We start from the raw sequence: 23,416 nt of genomic DNA, 5'->3' as shown, positions 1-23,416 counted from the left end.
CGCGTGGCTCGTTAGTGTCAGCAAAGCTGTTCAGTGTTTACTATGTTACAATCTGCTCCTCAGTGTCTGTTTATTATCATCATCATATTCTTGCTAATGATGGGAATAAAGAGCTCTGGAGGGGCTGAATTGAACCTGCGTGGTCAGTGTTTGGTCTCCTGAAGTAACTTTGAAGTGACAGACTACAAACATAATATTGACTGAAAAGGTGTGACTTAGACTTTTGACATCCATTATTAATAACACTTATTAAATGCATAACTGGATGAATTCTTTTTTGACAAAACGAATGAAAGTTTGGCATTATTGATTTGGATGGAAGTTGGTTCCAAAAGGGAAATCTTTAATTATATTTTTGTGGCATTTTTTATTGCAATTATTTAAATTACAATTTAACAATTATTTTTCATCCTGCCATATTTATACATTTTTAACAACAACAAAAAATAAAAGAATGAATAGAAATAAAAAAACTGAATATATTATTTAAAATGTAATAAAAGTAAGAAGAGTTTTTACAACTTTTAAAAAGTGAGACAAAAGAGATTATAAAGTTTTTAAAGTAATACATTGAGTTATTTATATAATGACCGTTGACTTCTAAAATAAAGGTAAAGATTAAAGCTATCATGTAATTAGAAACTATAAATTGTATTTCTACATCAATTAAAACATTTATAAAAGAAAATAACAAATTGAAGGAAAGATTGAGTTTAGGGTAATATTATATATTTAGAGATTATTTTCAAATGTAAAACAATATTTTTTTAAATATCTTTAAAAATAATAATATTTTTTTATTTTATTAATGAAATGAAGTTGGTAACCTTCCCCCACTGGCTGTAATACATATTCAGCTGTCCTGTGAAACTGCAGACGAGTGTTTCCTGACACCAACACTCCTCCCTCTGTGTGCAGGTGGGGTGTGTCTGAGCGCACACTCGCAGGGCGACGGCCTCCGTCACTGGACCGACTGCCTGAAGAGCCCGGGCCAGAGGGTGGAGCGCTGGCACATCCTGAGCAACGAGCTGCCCCGCACCCTCAGCCACGACTAACGGGGGGGGGGGAGCCGCTGGAAATGAGAGGAAGTGATGGTGTGCCTTCATTAGTGAGAAGAAGCTCCATGAACATCAGCAGCAGATATCACAGGGTCAGACACTGACGCACACATTCAGAGAAACCACAGCTGCAGAAATTCAAATGCATGTTTTGTTTAAGAAAAAGCTTTGATTGAACTTTACATTACATTTAATTGAGCCGACTTTTTTTTCCAAAGCGACTTCATATAAATGCAACCAAACATGAAGATACAAACCTAGAACAGCAAGAATCCTGCAACATTAGCTTCAAATGAGCTAAACCCTTTTAACAAGTACACTTCTTTTATTATAGTCTTTATGTTCATGGTGCATTCAGGTTATATAGTGATGCAGTGATGATGTATGGGTGTAGGCTGACCCGAAAGTTGGCATTGCAAAGGGTTCCCTAGACATAGAGCAATGGGATTTTCCCATCGGATATTGGTATATTGCTGAAATAAGTTCTGGGGCAAACACACATTCATGATACTTAACACGTTTTGTTTAGCATGGAAATCTCCACATTAACACCACTTGTGATTTTCGAAGCATAAATGCAATCGGCAGAAGTAAAAAGCTAACGCTAGGCTGTTAACGAACGACGTCACGGTCGCCATGCGGCGCATCACTAATGCTAAGCTGAAACCGGTCTCATTACTGCTTGAGTAGGCTGATTGCTGATGTATTTTATGTCGTAGAAAAAATCATGAAAAACTCTTGTTTTAACCACAGACCTTATTTCAGGCATATAACCACAAACACGTTAAAATAACCGTTTACTCCGAGACAAGGGAACCAGTGGTAAAATGATATGTCTTCTCTGGGTTTGAGGACTCTTTTCTGCACCATTCTATAGCACCCAGAGCTTATCAAATCTGGTCATTCATTCTGCAAGTACTCTGCCAAGTAACTGGGAACAACAGTTATTAAATACAAGTGGTGGAGTATAAAGTAGCAGACAATTTAGAATGTATACTTAAGTACAGTACTTCTATACATTTCCACCAGTTAAAATAAGCAATAGGCTACTATGTAAAAATACTCTGTTAAAAGTTAACATCCTACATTCATAATCTTACTAAAGTAAAAGTACTTGACTTCAAAAAATACTAAAGCACAACCATGTTTTTAGAAGAACATTCATTATATTGTTGATTGTAACTATTGATGCATTAGTGTTCATAACTTTAAAGCTTCCCGATGTAAAAGGAGTAGCTTTATTTCATTCATTTTACTATGTATACTGCTGTATTGGTATTTCAAATACACTTAAAGTACAAAAAGTAATAGTACTAATGTGTAATGGCCCATTTCAGAATCATACATGTTAAATTACTGGATTATAATTGTTGATGCAATAATGTGTGTTCTGTATCACAGCTGACATTCTTTTAGCAAATTTGAATTACTTTACAAACTGCTGCTGGATAATTCATCTTAATTATATTTTAATGTTTATTTACTAGTTTATTAAATGTTTGTATTTGCTAATAATCTGAATATGTAAAGCAACTAAAGCTGTCAGTATACATGTAGTGGAGAAAAAGGTATAATAATGGCTTCCAAAATGAAGAGGAGTAGAAGTATAAAGGAGCATAAACATACAAATACTCAGGTAAAGTACCTCAAAATTGTACTTAATTACAATACTTGTGTAAATGTACTTTGGTACGTTCCACCACTTCCAATATACTTTTTTTCTCTATTCAAATAGATATATTTGATAAATATTTTGTCATGGCCCAATATCTATTTAAATAATGAAATTGTTTTTCCGGTTATCACAAGCAGGGTTGTAAACAATACATTTTATTTGGCATTATTTAGTTAGCAGCTACACTGCAGTGAAGGAATGGTTTTATGGTTCCACATCCATCCTCTGTCATTTGTCATTTTGTCACATTATGAAAATGGCCCAAAATCTTATGAGGACATTTTTTAGGACTCTTTGGGTGTAGATGGTTCATCTACTAAAAGCTAGGATAAATACCCAAGCATATCGGTATACACAAGTTAACCTATAGAGCAAATTCAATTAACCAGTGTGCTATTTAGCTAGCGAACGTCAGCTATCTAGCGAACGTCAGCTAACTAGCTAACGTATGAGCATTAGCAGTCATCTATCTATCTATTTATCCATTTATCTATCCTGCGAACGTGAGCAAATACTGAACAAGCAAGCTAAAGTTAGCTATTTACTTTACAAGCTAGCTAACGTTCGCTATCTAACCAGTTAGCTAGCCTACAGGAACTACCCATCGAACAAGCAAGCTAGCTAGTGAATCTACTGTAAGCTACAGTATCTTGCTAACTATGCCAAATTGGTGACTCTCATAAATGAAATAAGAGTTATTATTTAACACCCTATGATAGAATAGCAGTGCAGATCTGTGTACACCGTTTAGGTGTTAAAGTCATTATAGAAACATTGATCTCATGCGCTTTTTGAAGCAGACAGGGATGTTGGAAAAAGCTGATATTTTAATATAAAGAACTTACTGTTACCTCACAAGAAATCACAGTCAATTCTTGAAATTGAATGTTCATCGAGCCCCGCCTACTTCCTTTTCAATAATAATAACATAGTTAGATTTACCATTAAACCATTGATTAATATTTCAAACTATGGTTCCTTAACTTTAGATAGAAGTAGAAGTAGCCAGCGACCTTCAATGTTCCCGCCACAAGTGACAACTGACACATATACAGCTGTCCTTAGCACGCGAAGCAAGCTAATGCTAGCTCCATGAAAATGTTTTCCAACTGACTCCTTTTTTAATTGAACACTGTGAAATAAATATGATCTGTATAATGAGTACTTTTACTAAGTATATGTTGATGCTGGTACATGTGTACTTTTAAGTAAGATGGTGAATGCAGGATTTTACTAATAACTTAATCACCTAAGTAGTACTATGTTTACTTAAGTACACCAGGGCCCAATAGACTAACATTAAAAGTAAGATATGTTTTATAAAGCATTAAACATCAATATATTTTAACATCAATACACATGATGTAAAAAGCTCATTTTACGTTAACTTCAGTAAAATATTTAAAAGAGTTATTTGTTCACCAATGCAAATGATATTGAAAAAGTAATACGTAAATATGCTTTTTTTAACACCAATGCACACTGCATGGGGAAAGTAATATTATGTTCTATTGCATGTTACGTTAAAAAGTGTATGAGTAAAACCATTTTTATCAATTCACATTATTATATTTGCCAAGTTACCTTTGCTAAACATGATTTTATGATAGCTGTTTTGAGGCAAGGGCATAGCCAACATAAACATATAACATATTTCTCATCTGCAGCATCCATTTAAACCTGTGCAGGTGTCATGTTGCTCATTTGGGTCTAAACCTGATATATAATCTGAGTTTCCTTCATAGTCCTCCTCTAAAGAGTGAAAACAGACGTTGTGCATCATTTTGTTGCCATGATGCTGATGATTTCTGAATAAAGTGGTTCTTCCTTGGTGTTGCATGATGATATATGTTGATATTTATATCTCTATACTCATGCTGCCTGTTTTCCAAATGTTGAAACATGATGAGGCATTCAGGTATATGTTGGGATTCTTCTGTTTACAGTGTTCTTCTTCTTTTATGCACGACTGTATGAATGTACGAGTGTGGCTTTCTATACGATATCTATATGAACATACATATCGTAGAACTGTTGTTTACAATGATCTTGTGCTTTACAGTTGTTCTTACATTTCTATCAGGTGTTTTATGTACGATCAATAAAAGACATTTGGAATGCAACACAGCCACAGTGTAGTGTGTCACTGCTGCCCCCTGCAGCCGGAGAGGAGCACTGCAGCTGCACCAAAACACTTGGCAAGCATTGGAAAGGTCCAACAAAAGCAGCGATTTCGTTCAAACTTGCGGCAAAAAGCATATATGTTTCAATTAATAATGACAGGAGAACAAAATACAGCTTTTCATATGAACTTTAATTTCTGCTTTATGCCTCTGCCATTTGTCAATACTGTTTAAATAGAAAAACACATTTAAAATATACATTTATATCATTTTATTCTTGTGTCCAGATCTTTTCAGGCCACTCATCGTGGTGCAGCTTTTGTAAGGCGTCTCTCTTCACCAAAGATCTGCTGCAGAAAGTCATTGAATAAGTCAAAGTAGAGTATTTGGGTCTTTTATTACAACATTTAATATCTTTTTTTGGGGAAATGTATTGTAGTAATATGTACTAGACAGGAAATACATTTCTCACCGCAAAAGCCGTTTCCAAGTAAGAATTTATTTTTTAAAACAATTCGAGACTTTAATTAATTCAACTTTATTTTCTCCTTGAAGCAGTCCTTATTTAGTTTTTGTATTTTAAATCTGCAATATTAATAAATAACTTTTCTTTCTGAAACTTGAAACTGTAGAACGTTTGGTTTAATTTTTGGGAGACAAAAAACAAGACAAAAAAAAAGTGTGCTGTCGAACAAAATGATAGACAGGAGGAGGAAAAATTGTTGATGGATTAAATACAAATGATCAGAACTGAACCTTAAGTGAGTGAGAGCATCAAAAGTCAATAAGGTAAAGTGATCAGTGTGCACGACTCTAAATGTACTACTTTATTAGAAATCAACTTTTTCGAGAACTTTTTGACTGAACATTTATTTTTCTAAAAAAACATAATTTTTACCTCAATACAAAATACTAATAATCCCACAGTAAAGATCTACACACATAACTATCTGCTAACACATGTTTTCTGGTTTTTCTGTAAAATACCACAAATCTACTATCTAACATTATATCTGCATTTCCAATCACAATCTCCAAAAAATAAATATTGTGGCGTGAGATGAGACATAGTTTATACATTGATAAAAAAAGGAAATAAATAATATTTTTATATTTAATGTTTTAGTGTGGTGTTACACTGGAGGGTCCCAACTTAAGAAATAAAAATAAATAAATACATAATGCAGGGATGACATAAGTGCGACTGTGTAGCTGCCTATCGACTACTTCCTGTCCCTGTCAGAGTAAAACCAAACAAAGTGCATTAAAGACCCTCAGCAGGAGGAATCAGAGAAAAAGTAAAGACAGGAATGTAAAATGTATTTCATCATCCGGTGCATCACAAGCCAGCAGGATAGATATATAGAGGCTATATATTCAATTTACAGGTACGTGTACTTCACTCAAATATGTTCTTCCTTTGCTATTTTATCATTTAAATAACGACGTAAAAGATAATTAATTGACAATTCTTTGATTGTTATTTACTTTTTGATGCAAAATGTGAGGGTCAGTTTTATTCTTCTATTCATTATTTTATTTTTAAATGTTGTAGTTGTTATTGATAAGTTAGTTACTTGGCAGATTTTAATTATCAATATAAAATATGTTATACATCAAATAATACATAAATATATATATTTAGAGATCCACCATTTTATATATCCGACTGGCTTGTAATGCTTATGTCCTTTACTTAGAATAAATATATATAGAGAAGTGCAGGATTCATGTATTTTTGTAGTCTGACGCTGAAGTTAGCATCTGCCTGGTTCCCTTCACAAAAAGACAATGCAAAAAATTAAATCTGTGACCAACAAATGTTATTAATACTTACACATTTTGTTAAAGGTGGGGTAGGTAAGTTTCAGAAACCGGCTCGAGATACACTTTTTGTTATATTCCATGGAATGCTCTTAACATCCCGATAGCAATGAATATCTGAAGTGGTTTGACAAAAATCTGTAGAAGCCGTAATACGGATTGGATGGCCTACCTGCCTGTCAGCCTTCCATCGGGGCACAAACTTATCTCGTGCCCTCATTGGTCATGTGCACGTTCGTGTGTGTTGGAGGAGGGGCTCTATAAGGAAGTGGCAGATTTTCTCCGGTTGTGTATTTTCAAATTCTAGCGATCTCGAGCCGGTTTCTCAAACTTACCTACCCCACCTTTAAGCAGGTTAATATCCACGTATTAACATGTTTACGATTTTAAAAGCGTAAATGCAATCTCCAGAAGTAAAAAGCTAATGTTAGGCTATAGAGGAACTACAGCACGGTCACATGACTTCAAGTCACCGCCGCTAAGCTAAAGGCTGCTAATGTTCGGCGTGATGACGTTTAGTCGTCCCATTTAGCAACTTGTTAGCACGGCTGTTTTTAAGGCACATGAAAGCCTTCCACGTGAATTCATCTAACTGTGTTTATGTATGCAGCATTATGCACCACGGCAAGGTGAACATGTAAATTAATCTTTTTAGAAATAAATGAGAACAGGAAGTCCTAGAATGCTCACTAAATTCAGGGATTAAGGACTCATTCCTGCAGCACTCTATGCATATGTGCATGTCTTTGCTGTAGCTGCCCATCAGGTGTGAGCCGCGTAGCACATGTCCTTCTTTAAGTGTATATGCAGCCCACTGGCGCTGCTAAAGGATTTGGAGCATTGCTCGCAGCTGTACGGTTTCTCCCCTGAGTGCGTGCGCTTGTGCTTCTTCATGGTGTCTCCGTCGCTGAAGGTGCGGCAGCAGTAGGGGCAGCTGTACGGCCGCTCCCCCGTGTGGATGCGCAGGTGGCGCCGCAGGTTCCCCCTCTGGCTGAAGCTCTTGGAGCAGAAGGTGCAGCGGTGCGGCCGCTCCCCCGTGTGCGTGCGCAGGTGGCGCCGCAGGTCGGCCGACTGAGCGAAGGACTTGCAGCACCAGTCGCAGGCGTAGGTCTTCCTCTTCTGCTCCAGGTGCAGTCGCAGGCTGCCGGCATGGCCAAACGCCTCGCCGCAGCGGGGGCAGCGGTGCACGAGCTCAGGGATGTAACCCGCAGCTGCACCTTCATCTCCTGCGAGTCTCTCCGGAGAGCACTTCCTGTTTCTGTGAGCCTCCTCTCTGTCCACACGCACCAACACCGTCCTGCTCCTGACGGCTGACTGCTCCTGCACAGACTCGGGTTCACTCACTGTGTGGTCCTCAGGCTCACTTTTAATCAGAGGCAGGGCCTGGGGCTCCTCTCTCAGCAGAGGGACTTCAATTTGGATGTTAGGGGCCGAGGAAGAGTAACTTGGAAGGGGTGAGGCATCCTTCGTCTGAGGGTCCGGCTTCAGTGTGGGCTCCAAGGCATCAGCAGGTTTCCAATTTTGCAGGGGGCACGTCTCCCTCTCCACAGAAACACCCTGCTGGTTCAGGGGGGAGTCGGGCTCCTTGGAGCGGGGCCGCGGCTCTGGATCACAGCTTCTCTGCTCCGGAGACTCTAACCCAAGACTGGACCCGGTGGACCCTGGAACCACAGAAACAAAGATTGAAGATGATAAAGAAATGCTTGCATTGGCACCACAAATGTAAGGGAATGTATGGTAGTGATAACAACCTTGTAAGGTTAAACCACATGTCCCTCTCTCCCCCCTACTTTAACTAGTCATCTCACACTAGGCACTCATTTCGTGTGCTGTTAAAATGATGAATAATCATACAAATATGCATATAAATAAAAGCAAATCTAATGAAAGAGGTGTGTCCTACTTGTCCAGTGTAATAATACAACACTGCATTGATTTTAAGTCACCTGGGGCCTCATTTCTAACGCCTTGCGTAGGATTCACGTGGGAAGGTTGCTTACGTAGGGCAAAGCAAATAAATACGCAGACATTTTCCGATTTATAAAACACTGCGTACCGGCGTGGGACTTGCGTGCGGCACGTCCTACGCCGGTTTCCCTTTGGAAATGACAATCAACTTGAAATGCAGCGCAGCTTTTGCGGGCTTCACGTAACGCCCATATTTGCCTGTAAATAGTCAAAGAAATGCCCCGTATTAATATTCTTTTTGACTGACTGCAGGAAGAAGATCGCAGGAAATGACGACAGTTTGAACCAGAGTAGCAGCATGGAGGTCGGATCGTCACCAAAATAAATAAATAAGTGGTCCGAAAAAGGTTAATGACAACATAAATACTCGGCCTTCCTCAGGCAGTGTGTTTGCACCGGGGACAGGAGACACCCTTGATGAGAAACTGTAAGAAGTGAACGGGGAATCCCTCCGGAGTGGAGTCATGACGACTGGATCTGAATTATGTGTTTGTAATTGGTGGTTTGTGTTCCAGCTGTCGATCAGCTGTGAGCAGCGTCTCCACTGCAGCCTGTCCCCCCCCCCCCCCTGTAGCAACTCTATCCACCAGTTAAAGGAAATAAAACGTATGTGTTGTGTTATATCAGCTGTACAATTTACCACATATGGTGTTCTTAGCTTCCATACCTCCTGTGTTTTACGAGCGACTTATCAAGTAGGCGGCGAACGGCATAAAACATGATTAAACGTGATGGTATATAAAACCATGCTCATATCTATACAACCTATAGAAATGCAAAACGGCGTTAGTTTAAAGTAATTATGTCCTCCTGTTTACCGCATCATTTATGAGAAAACATTTCTTAACAAGAGAACATAATCGAGGGGTGATCAAGTTATGTTTTTGTGTGCACTGAGAAGTCTCAAACAGGCGTTTGTTTAATCATTTTAAGATTGGCTTTAATCAATTTGTGAAAATGAATTCTTCATATATGATAAATGAGAGGTAACATTTTATTTATGGTATTATTTCCACATATTTATCTCCATTCTTCCTTCTGCCAACGGTGTGGCAGTTCCTCGTCTCTCCCGCTTTTGTGCTTAGTGCGTACGCATGGGTTAGAGTTTGCGTGGAGGACCGCATGTTTTCTCGTCAAGTTAGTATTTTATAAATCGCAAACATTGCGTAGAAACTGGCGTACGCCATTTTTTGAGCGTACACACGTTTATAAATGAGGCCCCTGGTCACATGACATGGAAGCTATTAAAAATACTAATAATCTGCTATTCAAATAGTTTAGATAAATTCATGACACATCAGTAATAAAATATTTGTGCCACACAAGACACGATTATTATAGTTGTTTAAGCCTAGTTTTCAATCATATGGGGAAGTTAATATAACATTTGTTTTCTGTCATTAAAACAAATCATTTGTTGACTGTCCCTAAATGAAACCCTTTGAGAGAGTATTAACTATCGGTCCTCTGACTGCAGATAGGTAAATGTGTAAGGAATTCCCCTTCAATAAAACAAGAATAACAGGCAGTCAGCTGGGACTCTGAATGTTTATTAAGCAATTTAGTAAGACACTAAATACCTCCTGCGTGGAGAGAACACCACGCCAGACTCTATGCTATCATCTGGCAATTCAAGGTGATGTTGTTTTACGTTCAACATAGAGCACTATAAGCAAAGGGTTGTACACATTCTGAAACAATATATTTCAAACGTTAATCCGGTTTAATGTAAATTGATAATCCAAAAAGCAGTACTTCTTCATTTCAGTATTTAACTCTATTTTCGGAACGGAAACGGTTGCTAGTGTGAAAACAGAAAGTAACAGTAACTGCTACAAAAAGTAATATTTGTCATACCATTTAGACTAGTTGGTTAATTGTATATGTGCCGATTTAAAGATGGCACTTTAACTGCATGGTAACATGTTAAAGTGTAGATTTTAGTTGCTTTTAAACGTCACATAGATGTGTAATATTAAAATGCACATATTTTTCAGAGCGGTTTGGAACGCTCCATCACAGCTCTCCTGTAAAGCTAGCAGACTAGCTCGGCCCTTACTCAGCCACTCTGTCTCGGCCTCCAGCAGCAGGATGTCCCGCAGCTGCCTCCGGAGGCTCTCGTTCTCCCGCTTGGTCTTGGCGGTCTCCTCCCGGTACTCTGTGACCGTGTCCTCCACCACGTCCAGGATCTCCTTCACCACCACCGTCAGCCGCTCCGTCAGGTAGGCGTTCAGTAGCTGCAGTTTGGTCATTTTGGATGAACCATAAACAGCTGCCTCGGCTACATCCACACCGGAAACAGAACAGCACAACAACAAACAAAACCGGATACAGTTTTTTTTTTCAACAGAAGAACATGATATAAAATAAGAATTAGAGTTATAAGATAACACACAAAAAGAAAAATTACAGCAAGGGTATAATACAACTGCGGTCAACTCAGCCATCTCTCGTGTTTGCTTGGTCAAATCAGCAGCTTTTCATTTTTGAGTGCGCGATTAATTGCGCCTTTACGGTAATTGCTGAGAAGCGGCACTGACGCTAGTACAAGAGTTAAATAATGCATGTTTGTTCTTCTTTATTTGCGATACAAATAATTTGGAATAGTTTGGAGGGGGAAATCAGCTAACTTTTTCTGTAGGGTAGTTAAATGATGAAGCTGTGTCCGACTGAGCTAACTGTCAAGCTATGAATTAGGAAATGTAGATGAAAGACATTTGGACAAGTGTACTCTAAATAACTTATTGTTAAGTTAGTGTGCTATTGAGTGTATTTTATTGTATTTTGCTTCTCTGTAGTGTACTCCTAGTGGTTTTATGATGATACTGAAAACTGTATATTTCAACCTTAGTATTTAAGGTGACCAGATTTTCAAAATGAAAACCGGGGACATTTTGAATTTTGCGGTCAAAATCTCATTAAAATATCCAATTTTCTTCACTGTTAAAGAAAAAAGGGGGACAATTCTGGTTCAATGTAATTCGAAAATGTTAACTGTTGGATACAAACAGAAAAACGATAGCTCATATATGAGACTTCATAGGTCTTTAATTTTGAAACTGTACATCAGATTGTCCATATTCTCTCTGAGTGATTAGATGGGGTGTCCTGCTATCACCCTGAAGTGAAATAAGTCTTTGATACTGGATAGTTTTATTCTTATCTAAAAATAGAGGGATGATAGCCCATGAGATTTCAAAGGTCTTTTATTTTGAAACTCTACATCAGGACAATTGTCCTCCTGATTCTCTCTAGATGGGGTGTCCTGCTATCACCCTGGAGTGAAATAAGTCTTTGATTGACTTCGAATGACTCTATGATTATGGACAGTTTCCATTAAATAATAATCAAAATATAGATGGACAATAGATCTAATTTGAGATTTTAAACAGCATACATTTTAAATTGTGCTTCAGAAAGTAATGTTATTTTAGGAGTGTTGTGAGATGGTGTCAACATCAATTGAAATTAGTCACCCAGTGGAAATGTCAGATATGTCTTCATAACTGTATCCTTACATTTTACATTCACTCAGTTATAATGTGGTAGGCTAGTTATACGTAGTATGTTTTTATTAATTTATTAATTATTATTGATCACATTATATAGGACATATTTCTTAATTTAAGCTCCAGTATATATGAATATGTTTGGTGTGTTTTTTAGGTATATTTGTTATTGACCGAGTAAACGCTTTTATTTTTAAGGCCGCTTTTACATACCGTAATGTATAGGATATTCGCGCACCGCAATACAACGTGCGGGCTGGCTTGACCACAGTCTGTAGTGTTTACCCAGTGTTTCCTGACATGAAACGTTTTATTTCACGTTGCTATGTGTTTTTAACGTATATTAAAAAACGGGGACATTTCCGGGGACAGTTTCAACCGGGGACTGTCCCCGGAAAACGGGGACGTCTGGTCACCGTACCTTAGTATAGCCATAGTGCAGGCTCCAGCACAATCGTCTGTATTGGAACCATGTTCACATTGTCCCTTTCAAATGAAATGGAAATAGTAAACAATGAAGAATAGTGGAAGCTATCCCCAAGAACAACATTCGAAAGCTGAATATGAGGAATTTGAATTATATAAAGTGAAAGCATTTTGAATTGTTAACATGTTACTGTTATAAGTTTCACTTTATTATCCTCAGGATCCTTTCTTAAGTTTCTGGCACCAGCAGCAGCAACGGGAAAGGATAAGGTGCCACCTCCAAATGCTGATGATGGTAAGTTAAGTATTCCACTTTTAATTGATTATACTGTGCATTGCACTCCAAAGGTTCCTTGTAACATGATATTCCCTGTTTCTTTTTTGGTCATAGCAGTTCAGTCAACATCTACCTCCAGTGGGGCGTCAACATCTGCCTCCAGTGAGGCGTCAACATCTGCCTCCAGTGGGACAACAACATCTTCTCATCATGAAGATGACACGTCAACCCCTAGCTCCAGCAGCACTACCACGACTACAAAAGGTTTGATCACTTCAGACGACCCTGCACAATGGCCAAATGTCCTAAATGATAGTGTGCACTAGTAACAAGAGGACCAATACAAGAAACAGATATAGTCTTTCGCAGAATACTGACAAAACTTCACGTAGATTTACAAAGGAAAACTATTCTAGTTTTAATTGTTCTTTATATTTATATGCATGATTTTTTTCGTTTTTGTATGTCTTTTATATTCATATTACTAACTAATAACTAACTTTAAAAATAACAAAAATGCGAAGTTGTTAAATAAAAAACTGTTTACATTTAGCGATTTTTTTGTTGGTGTCAGATTATTTCTAACACAATGATGATGAAAGCTGGTTCGAGGGTCCCCCAGTGAATTTTTGCCTAGGGCCCCCACAGACCCTAGAATCGGCCCTGGCTGCTGGAGTACTGATCTAGTGGATCTTGTGTTGATGTCATGTGTATTCTCTTAAAATAATCTGTCCAACATTATCAATATTGTGAAGAACATTTTTCTAAACGCTTATTAAATATAGCAGAAAACATGCATTATTGTACTCATAACGGGAGTTTGACCGAGTATCACTTAAAAATTAAACGGTAAAAGTATTTCATAGTACTACTTGTGGTAGTATAGTACTGAGTCAAACAGTACTCATTTTATTAAGAAATTATGGCAAAACATCATTTTATCTCTCATCAAATATAGCAGAATACATTTATTATTGTACTCGGGAGGGGAGTTTGACAGAGGATCACTCAAAAAGTACACAGTAAAAGTACTTCATAGTATTTGTGGTAGAAGTCCAACTAGTACTGAGTCCAACAATACCAATTCCATGTAGAACTTATTGCAAAACATAATTGTATCCCTCATCAAATATAGCAGAATACATGAATTATTGTACTCAGGAAGGGAGTTTGACAGAGTATTATTCTAAAAGTACACAGTAAAAGTACTTAATTGTATGTGTGGTAGTAGTCCAACAAGTACTGAGTCCAACAGTACCAATTATATTAAGAACTTATGGCTGAAAATCATTTTATCTCTCATCAAATATAGCAGAAGTGGCTTGATTTTGTTCTCATGAGGGGAGTTGACAGAGAATAACTGAAAAAGTACACAGTAAAAGTACTTCATTTTATTGTTGGTGGCAGTCAAACTAGTACTGAGTCCAACAGAGCCGGTTTTATTAAGAATTATGATAAAATATATTATGATGAAAATATATTGTTATCACAAATATAGCACAAAAACATGCCTTATTTTACTCTTGTGCTTTATACTAGCGTCAGTGCCACTTCTCAGCGATTAACGTTATGCGCGATAAATCGCGCACTCAAAAAGGAAGAGCTGACCAGGCAAACGCGAGAGACGGCTGAGGTGAGCTCCATGGGACCTTACTTCGGAAAAAGTAGGGTATTGGCTTGTTTGAGACGAGCTGCGGCTCGCCTCGAAAGTAGAGAGATTTGCCGATCGCAGCCGGGGGAGGTCTCAAAAAGCTCGTCTGAAGTCGGACAGCTCGGGTTGCGTTCCGATAATCCAAAAATCAGCTCCTAAATTCTAACCCTATCTCCTATTCCTTGACCTCTGAGTGAAACGTCACAGGGTTAAGGGATAGTGGATAGGAGAATTCAAAAGGACTTAGGAGAAGAGACTGCGGTACTTTAGAGAATCCGAATGCACTTTCACTATCCGACGTGTTTATGATGCGCCAGCGGACGTCATGAATGTGCGTCTGCTGCTGTGGGGAAACTATGGAAACTATAGTTTTCTATACAGCGGACTACAACATGGATGTTTAATAAGAACGAGGGACTACTGTAAACTCATCTGGAGACTCTGCATTTAACTTCTGTTAGACAGCCATATGCCATAAATGTTTGCGTAGATTCACAGTAAATATTTATTCAGTATGATAGCTGTCTAACAGAAGTTAAATTCATTCCTCACTTATTCTGACAATGTACTTAACCCCAAATAAAAGAACCCAATAAAAAGTGTTGTTAAATAATAGTGAAGTCACGTTGTAATAACAATAACTCATCTATCTCTCGTTTTATTTTTCAGCTTTGCCAAAAGCCACTGTGTCAAGTGTCCTTCCTGGGTTGCCGTCCGGAGTTGTCCAATATGGAGGACCATCTCGCACATGCGCAGTACAGATCGGGCAGGGGGACGGATCGGGTAGTGACAAAGCTAAATGGACTATTGGAACGCAACCTCGGAGTCGGCTTATTTTTCTTCTCTTGGTTTTTTGGCGGATTGCAAACAACTTTAAGGTGCATACCGACATCTCCGGAGTTGGCTTGACTCAGTTTGCAATTATAAAGAATGCACAAATGTGTTTAATCATGTCAGATATGTACTAAGTAAATACATTTGTTCCTGCTCAAGATTAGATTCAACTTTATTGTTATTGCACATATTACAGGTACTGAGACAACGAAATGCAGTTTAGCTTCTAACCAGGAGTGCAACAAGCAGAAAATCAAATCAAAGTGCACTATAGGACATGAGATCTCGAGACTGACTTACGGTACGTCCACACAGCAGCTTTAGACGAATCTTCCACCGCTTCCAACGCTTCTCTGCCCATTGACTTTGAATGGGGATGACGTCACTTTGCCTCGCTTTTCGCCGAACTGCATTGTGGGGGAGCGAAGCGAAGATTTCCAGGATTCAAAAGTTGAGCAATGTTCAACTTTTGAAGCTGAGCTGGAAGCGTCAGCCAATCAAACATGTTTATGCAAATCTGACAGTAGAAGCGCTAGCCAATCAAACCGCGTGTAAGCAGGGAGAACCAGACCGCAGTTCATTTCCTCATATTCCAAACGAGAAATTACGGTAGCAAATCACCCGGTTCTTTACCACCAGAACTATTAACGGGATACAAACCGGAGGAACCAGGCATGGAGGGAGGTGGCAGAGACAGTGGGTGAAACTGGTAGGTTTTCGCCTGTTTGGGGAGTTTATATATATATATATATTGCTCGCATAAAATCCCCGGGGTTTTTTGCTTTGTATGTCGGGGGCGGGAGATTCATGTGATTGGTTGTTGGTCGCATTGCTCGCAAAAAATCCCCAAGCTGTCAGACACGCCCAGCTCCAAGATGTTCAAGATTTTTGAAAAGCTGCTGTGTGGACGTACCGTGAGACTGTAGTTCCAGAAATCCAAGATTCGATTCACAGATAGCAAATAAGCATGACTCGGAAAAGATACGTCTTAGGATGTTTGCTTGACTCTTTACTTCAACAAAAAGGTACCAAATAGAAACACGTATTTCCTCAGGTCGAAAACTATGTTGCTCTGTGCTTATTTCTCCTTCTCACACACACACAATCACCAGCAACTGCCGTCGGCTATAACGTCTCGTAATCACGTACAGCTGCAGCCGTCTATGCCGTCAATTTTACACGGCTGATTCAAATAAAGGATATGATAGCACTAATAACAAAAGATTATAATATTCAAATATACATTTTAACATATGGCTCCTATATTTCCGGCCCCTAATTGGCTAGGCGGGGAGCATACCAATTACTAAAATACACTTAAATAGGACCATATAATCTAAACATAATTAAGCAACTGTAAGAACTTATATTCTTTTACTGGAAGTCCGTTTTTGTTTTCAATATACTTATGCACTGTCTGTCCAGAAGATAGATTGCTCCAGCTGAACCTGGAGCTCTCTTCTTAGCATCTTGTCGACCTTGACGACTGCTGCTGTCAACTCCATTCTCCGGATGGTGATGTGTTTCAGTGGAGCGACTCTGGACTTTCCGATCGGCAAGGAAACCTTTATTTTGCCTTGGTTGTTTGCAAGATGTAGGTAGCCATTCCATATGCATCCAAGCTGGCATCGGAATAGTGGTGGAGCTGACGATGGACAGGATTCCTCGTCTAGTAGCTGGTTTGTCCTGTGGTTGCACTTTGAACCTGAATGTGTCTGATTCAGTGCACCACTGGCCAAGGGCTCTTTCCATAGGAAGCTGCTTATGGTTCAGGTGAAGATCTTTGACTTCCGTTGTGCTGTCTTCTTTAGGGATGGATGACAGGACGGCCCTACTGTTGCCGACATACTTTATTAGCCCGAAACCTCCACTGGTGCACAGATGTCTGAGGTCCTTGGCCAAAGCAACAGCATGATCTTCTGAATCCACAGACTTTAAACAGTCATCCACATAAAAGTTTCTGAGAACCGTTTCCACCACCTCTGGTGTTGTTTTGCTTCCTCCATCCTGTGCTGTTCTTCTTGGTGCATATAATGCGCAGCTGGGAGACGATGTAGCACCGAACAGGTGCACTGTCATTCGGTAGTCTTCCATCGGTTTGTTCAGGTCACCATCCTGCCACCATAGGAAATGCAGATGATCAGCATCTTGGTCTTTCTTTGGCTGGTAGAGACCATGATGAGGTATGTACCACACACGTCCATCTTCTCGGCTTAACTGTTCCATGGGGATTTTGACAACGTAGCCTTTTCCAATTATACCCGTCATGAAGTCCTTGTAATCTTTGTACAGGTCCGGGTTTTTGCTGAGCTTTCTTTGGAGACTTGTGGCACGCTGCTCTGCCATGCAGCGGTTGTTTGTCATTTTGGCTCTCTCGTTTCGCAGTGGTAAGCCAATGCAGTAGTGCCCATCCCTTAACTCTGCGGATTTTACCACTGACCGCATGAACTGATGATCCTTCTGGGACATCGCTTCTTTGTCTTCACAGCTGAGTTCTGAGAAGTCTGTGTTATATTGCTTGATCAACAGTTCCTCTATGTTAGCTATGGAGATGTGGTTGGCTGTAATGTGGCTCACAACTCCATCTGCTGCCTTGCTGCCATCATCTGTCCTTTTCGGCCCATTCACTACCCATCCAAGGGCAGTCTTAACTGCATAGGGCCCGTCTCCGATGCTGTTTATCACCTGCCATGGCTCCAAAGCTTTAGGGGTGTTGGTTCCTAGAAGCATGGTGACTTCTACTCTTATCTTCGGGATTTTCACCTCTTTCAGATATGGCCACTTCTTTAGGTCTTCCTGCAGGGGGATGTTTTCTTTCTTGACCGGTATATCTTTACATGTAAAAACCTTAGGGAGTTCAATGTACTTCTGTACTTCCTTTCTTCAAGTCCACACACTTCCAGGTCCGACAAGATACAACTTTGGGCTGGCTTCTCCTGACCCATAGTTCTGAGTAGGATCGTAGTTTTCTTCCCTCGAACGTTCAGCTGTGTCTTCAGTGATTCAGTGCAGAAAGTCGCCGTACTTCCTGGATCCATGAAGGCATACGTCTCCACAACCTTCTCACTTTTATTGGACTTGACTTTTACCGGTACTATAGCAGTACACATTCTCCGGCCCCAGTGTATCCACATGTTTCCTGCGTCAGTGACACGAGACCATTTGAGATGTTCTCATCTGGCTTTCTAAATGTAGCACTGTCCTTCTCAACATGCAGAATTCCTGGGTGTCTTAGGGAGCAGACTTGACAGGTCATCCTTTTATTGCAGTTTCTGCTAAGGTGTCCCTGTGTAAGACATCCAAAACAGAGGCCTTTAGCTTTCAGAAACTCAATCCTGTCTTTCGGTTGTTGCTCTTTGATGCTTCTGCAGGAATCGAGTGTGTGGTCTCTATGGCAGAACAAACAGGGTTTTTGAAAGGCATTGACAGGATTTGTAGCTGAGGAGCTGTACTTTAAGTTTGAGGGCGGTGTTTTCTCTTCACTCATTGGAGCGACAGCTGTGGCAAAACTGCTTCCCCTTTGCCAGCCTGACTTCCAAGCTTTAGAGTCCGTGGCCGTAGCTTTTACTTTTCCCTCCGCAGTTGTCCTAGTATCATGCATGCTTCCAAAAAGGGGGTCGTTAGCCATTTGTGATTGTCTGTATATATATGTCACTAGGTCTGTAAACCTTGCTCTTCGTCCCTTTTTCTCTTGAACCTCGAAAGCAGCACTCCTCCATCTTTCTTTCACCTTGTATGGGAGCTTTGAGGCAACGACTCTCATGTTAGTTGGATTGTTCATTTCGTATATATACTCTATGTCCTCCATGGCATTGTGGCACGTAATCAGGAAAAGGGCATAGGCATTCAGAGCTTTTCCGTCTTCAGATCTGATCTGTGGCCACTTTAGAGCTTTATCCATATAGGCGGTAGCAATTTTAAGTTCATCACCATAATGTTTCTGGAGTAGAGCCCTGGCTTCTTTGTAGCCTCTCTGTGGTACCATGTGCTCACAACTGCGGACGAGCTCTTGAGGTTCCCCCCGGTGAACTGTTCCAAGTAGTACAATTTATCGCTGCTGCTCTCTGCCTTGCTGTCGATGACATGGTTGAAGGCTCTTATAAAGGACTTGTAGGTGAGCGGGTCTCCCTTGAACACAGGCAAGTCTCGTTTAGGAAGATAAGACAGGTTATGCTGCCTTACCAGCATCTCTGTAATCTGACTTTGACGCTGCATCACATCATAGCTGTCCCTCTCCTCTCCTCTACGGTGACCTTCTCTGGGGCCCGGTCCGTGTGCTGCATCAGAAGCTCCATCCTGCGTGTCCCTCCACCTGCTTGACTCTGTTGGGCGTGGCATGACAGTTCCTTTTAGCAGGTGTGCTGAGGCAAGTTTCTCACCATATTTAGCTGGTTTTGGAGCAGTTCTGGATCCGGTGCCAGATGTCTCTGACTTGCCATGACGTTGGCTGCGTTTGAGGTAGCTGTTCATACCATCCTGCTGGTCTTCATACCCGTCAAGCACCTTTAACTTTGCATCACATCTCGAATTGTTCTCTTTGAGCTGCTGGAGCTGCTTTGCTTGCTGCTGTATTAGAGAGGCTTCTTCTATCTCAAGAGCCTGCTTCTTCTTTAAGGATGCTGCTCGAGCTCGCAGCACTGCCTTTTCAGCCTCCGCCCTCCTGCGAGCAGAAGAAACAGTAGAGGAAGCCACTGTGTGGTTACTGGCTCTGGAGGCGCTGTCTTCAGGCCTGCTATCATCTACTTCAGACGAGCAGGCTTCCTCTTCATGGTACTCTTTTGTGTCTTCGCGTACTCCTTTAATCAATTTTTCAGTTATGCATACAAACTGTTCAATGTTTGCTGACTTGGGATTAAACCAGTGTTGCTGGTCTTCAGACGCCTCCTCTTCAGGTAAGAGAGTTACAAACTCCTTGTTAATGTCATAAAACTCTCCATATGGCTTAGCAAAGTCATTCAGAATTTCTTCTTCCACATTGCTATCATTTTCTTTAAGACGTTTCAGCTCATTAACCTTCTTGGTGAGCTGGTCCAGCTTCGCTCTCCTTAATCCATTTAGCCTGTGGAGCCTCTCCTCTTTGGCGTTTTCCGTGGGCTTTAGCTCCCTCTTGTGGGTCCTTTCGGTTAGTTCTTCCATGGCTCTTTCAAATTAAACTTACTACAGTGCTTAAACTCAACTGAAGGTGTCCAACAATAAACGCTTCGTTTTTATAGAAAATGTCTTTGTTGCACTGTCTTTCTTATGCGGCTTTCACACCAGCGCTTTTCAGTTTCTAGCTCCGAGCGGGAGCTTTTCTGGTTCAGCTCCGGTTTCCCTTTTCAGCTCCCGCTCTGTGCACACCGCCCACTGGCACCCCAGAGCTGCCCCTGCTGCGTCATGACGTCACCGTTTACATCGCTGATTTGCCCCCCAACGGCAGCTCACAACAACAACAACAACAACTGCGTCGGGTCGATGATCGTGTTGCTTTTAATCACACGAAGCCAGAATAAATTGAATAACGACTTCTCCAACCTTATACTTTGCTCCAGAGTGCCGTGGTTCATTGTTTATTAATGTGTTTCTGCAGCATTTACCGACCGCTGCAGTGCTGCTCTTCCACGGGAGTTTATTCTCCCGTTAGCTCCCGGTTAGCTCACACTGCAGCGGCCGCTCTAAAGTATTCACTGTCCGACTCACACAAGCAGCTGATGCATATCCCCAGTTCCCCTTAGCCTAAGTGAATGTGTGTCAGTCTGAATTGACACTGTTTGGTATCACAACGCTGTTATGAAAGTTTCTCTGGTATAAAACGGGTGATGTTGGCATAGCAACCGAAGCTAAACTGACTACTTGCATCCGATAGCTGCAATAATACAAAACAACACATCTGCCTCTCTCCACAATGATCGATAACAGTGAACGGATGGTCAAAGTAAGGCACAAATAAACAGAATCACACGAAGCCTGGTTAGTGCTGCCTGACTTTATAAAGTGTGTTTATAGGCACTACTGCTTGTAGGCAGGCATGACAGTCGACCCATGGGAGGTGGGTTTAGTTTCCTGCGCGCCTCGACGTAAGAGAGACGTAAGCGACGTCACCTCTTAGCTCCAAAGCTCTTGCCTCTGGACCGACAATTTTTTGGAGCTGGAAATGAAGCGGATTCCGGAGCTAAGAGCCGGCGCAGCTCCGGTGTGAACTGGAAAACCCGGCGCTTTTCAGGCTCTAGCTCCGAGCCGGAGCTGAAAAGGCGCTGGTGTGAAAGGGGCATGAAAGAACAACTTATTTAAATGTCTTTTACAAACGAAAAGCAAAAGGTAATCAGCTGGTCGTTGGAATCAGCTGATCCATTCAGACTCCCTCTTCTGTCGTAGCGATCTCCCATCCGTCTTCAAACATTAACATAACAACAGGCCACTTCACCGTCTTTTGTTCCTCGGATGTCCCACTTAATGCGCCGATCTCCGTGTGTGGAAGAGCAGTCTTTATCTTCACCTTTCATGTGACGCCGTCACTGGAATCCCTCCTTCATAGCTCGGCTTCTCATTTCCAGAGCATAGTTTTTGACAAATGTAGTTCCAGTAATCCAATATTCGATTCACAGATAGCAAATAAGCATGACTCGGACAAGATACGTCTTAGGATAGTTTGCTTGACTCTTTAGTTCAACAAAAAGGTACCAAATCCAAACACGTATTTCCTCAGGTCAAAAACTATGTTGCTCTGTGCTTCTTTCTCACACACACACACACACACACACACACACACACACACACACACACACACACACACACACACACACACACACACACACACACACACACACACACACACACACACACACACACACACACACACACACACACACACACACACACACACACACACACACACACACACACCAGCAGCTGCCGTCGGCTATAACGTCTCCTAATCACGTACAGCTGCGGTCGTCTATGCCGTCAATTTCACACGGCTGGTTCAAATAAATGATATGATAGCACTAATAACAAAAGATTATAATATTCAAATATACATTTTAACATATGGCTCCTACATAGACTTTGCAAAGACTGAATGAATGTGAATTGATTTGTCAATGTCTGACTGTTACAGTAACACTGACCCACCGACAAGGTGATTTTATTTTGGGATGCATACAATGCTTTTGGCAGTGGATTTCTGACTATGCCATATTTCAATCAGGAGAGACGGTTTTTATGTGATTATTACGTTCCCTTTTGGGACTCTAGGGGATCCCAAGGGAAGAAACACAACCAGAGAATTGGTATAAGTTACAAGAGGTTTATTTGTAACTATAAATGAGCAAAATGATATACACAAACAGCCTGGCACAAACAAAGGGCCAAACTGTTGCTATTTAACAAAAGGAGAACTCCAAAAGAGAGTTGCACATTATTATCCCACAACGGGTAAGACACAAAAGGAAAGAAAATACCTCACTTCTAAAGTGAAACAAAAGGAGGCTGTGCGAGAACACAGCTGTTGCCGATCTACAGGCGCTAATCTATCCTGGGTCTAAGCGATACACACACAAATGCTGGTCTTCAGGCGCTAAGCTAACCTGGGTCTAAGCAGTACACACACACTATACTAAACACAGAACACTACGACACACTGCTAATCAGTGTAACTAGCACAGAAAACCTACTTAACACGCTGCTAAGCAGTCTAACAAAGCACAGAATATAGCGGCAACACAACGAGAGGCTGGCGGCGTCTGTCTCACAATACAGAGCTTCTAGAATGATGTCCTTGTCCGGCCTTTGTACTCATCCCCCGGATGACGTGGCAGAAGCGGGCGGGGATTGGATGACGTCAATCCAATCACCTCGGACGTTGCGAGAACGGGACGGCCAATGACATCAGAGGAACTGCACAGCTCATTTACATATACACACACAAACGTTAATGGCACAAGGAAAGCAGCGGCTGTAACACCCCCTCCCTTAAGACAAAACCCCACAGGGTTTTTGTGAACCATAACACAACGAACACAGAACATATCAGTCTGGACAAAGCATCTGCAAATACGTTCTCTGAATCCTTTTTGTGTCGGATTTGCAGGTT

The 23,416-nt window shown here is 40.7% G+C and overlaps 2 protein-coding genes and 1 long non-coding RNA gene across 5 annotated transcripts in view; 2 read left to right on the top strand and 1 right to left on the bottom strand.

Moving 5' to 3' along the window:
- The window catches only part of doc2a (double C2-like domains, alpha), a 171,943-nt gene extending 167,083 nt beyond the window's left edge, over window positions 1-4,860 (top strand). For both annotated transcript variants that reach the window (XM_034089111.2, XM_071203940.1), the window contains exon 11: window positions 919-4,860. In XM_034089111.2, the coding sequence (XP_033945002.1) occupies window positions 919-1,055 (137 nt within the window). In that variant the 3' untranslated portion in view covers window positions 1,056-4,860. The remainder of the gene's footprint in view (window positions 1-918) is intronic.
- A 196-nt stretch (window positions 4,861-5,056) lies between these two features.
- On the bottom strand, window positions 5,057-10,942 carry LOC117451377 (uncharacterized). Its single transcript, XM_034089648.2, has 2 exons — window positions 10,708-10,942; window positions 5,057-8,341 (listed from the first exon to the last, which is right to left on the bottom strand). The coding sequence occupies exons 1-2, from the start codon at window positions 10,898-10,900 to the stop codon at window positions 7,443-7,445; spliced, it is 1,092 nt and encodes a 363-aa protein (XP_033945539.1). The 5' UTR covers window positions 10,901-10,942; the 3' UTR covers window positions 5,057-7,442.
- LOC117451378 (uncharacterized) lies at window positions 10,793-15,434 on the top strand. 2 transcript variants are annotated; one of them, XR_011643656.1, is made up of 4 exons: window positions 10,793-10,870; window positions 12,804-12,878; window positions 12,978-13,124; window positions 15,181-15,434. It is a non-coding gene; the product is annotated as an uncharacterized lncRNA (long non-coding RNA). The 2 variants fall into 2 exon arrangements; XR_004552645.2 differs by having other exon boundaries at window positions 12,975-13,124.
- The last annotated feature ends 7,982 nt before the right edge of the window (window positions 15,435-23,416 follow it).

This window comes from Pseudochaenichthys georgianus, chromosome 8 (assembly GCF_902827115.2).
Source record: "Pseudochaenichthys georgianus chromosome 8, fPseGeo1.2, whole genome shotgun sequence".
Taxonomy (NCBI): Eukaryota; Metazoa; Chordata; class Actinopteri; order Perciformes; family Channichthyidae; genus Pseudochaenichthys; species Pseudochaenichthys georgianus.
This window is presented reverse-complemented; position numbering and strand designations above follow the sequence as displayed.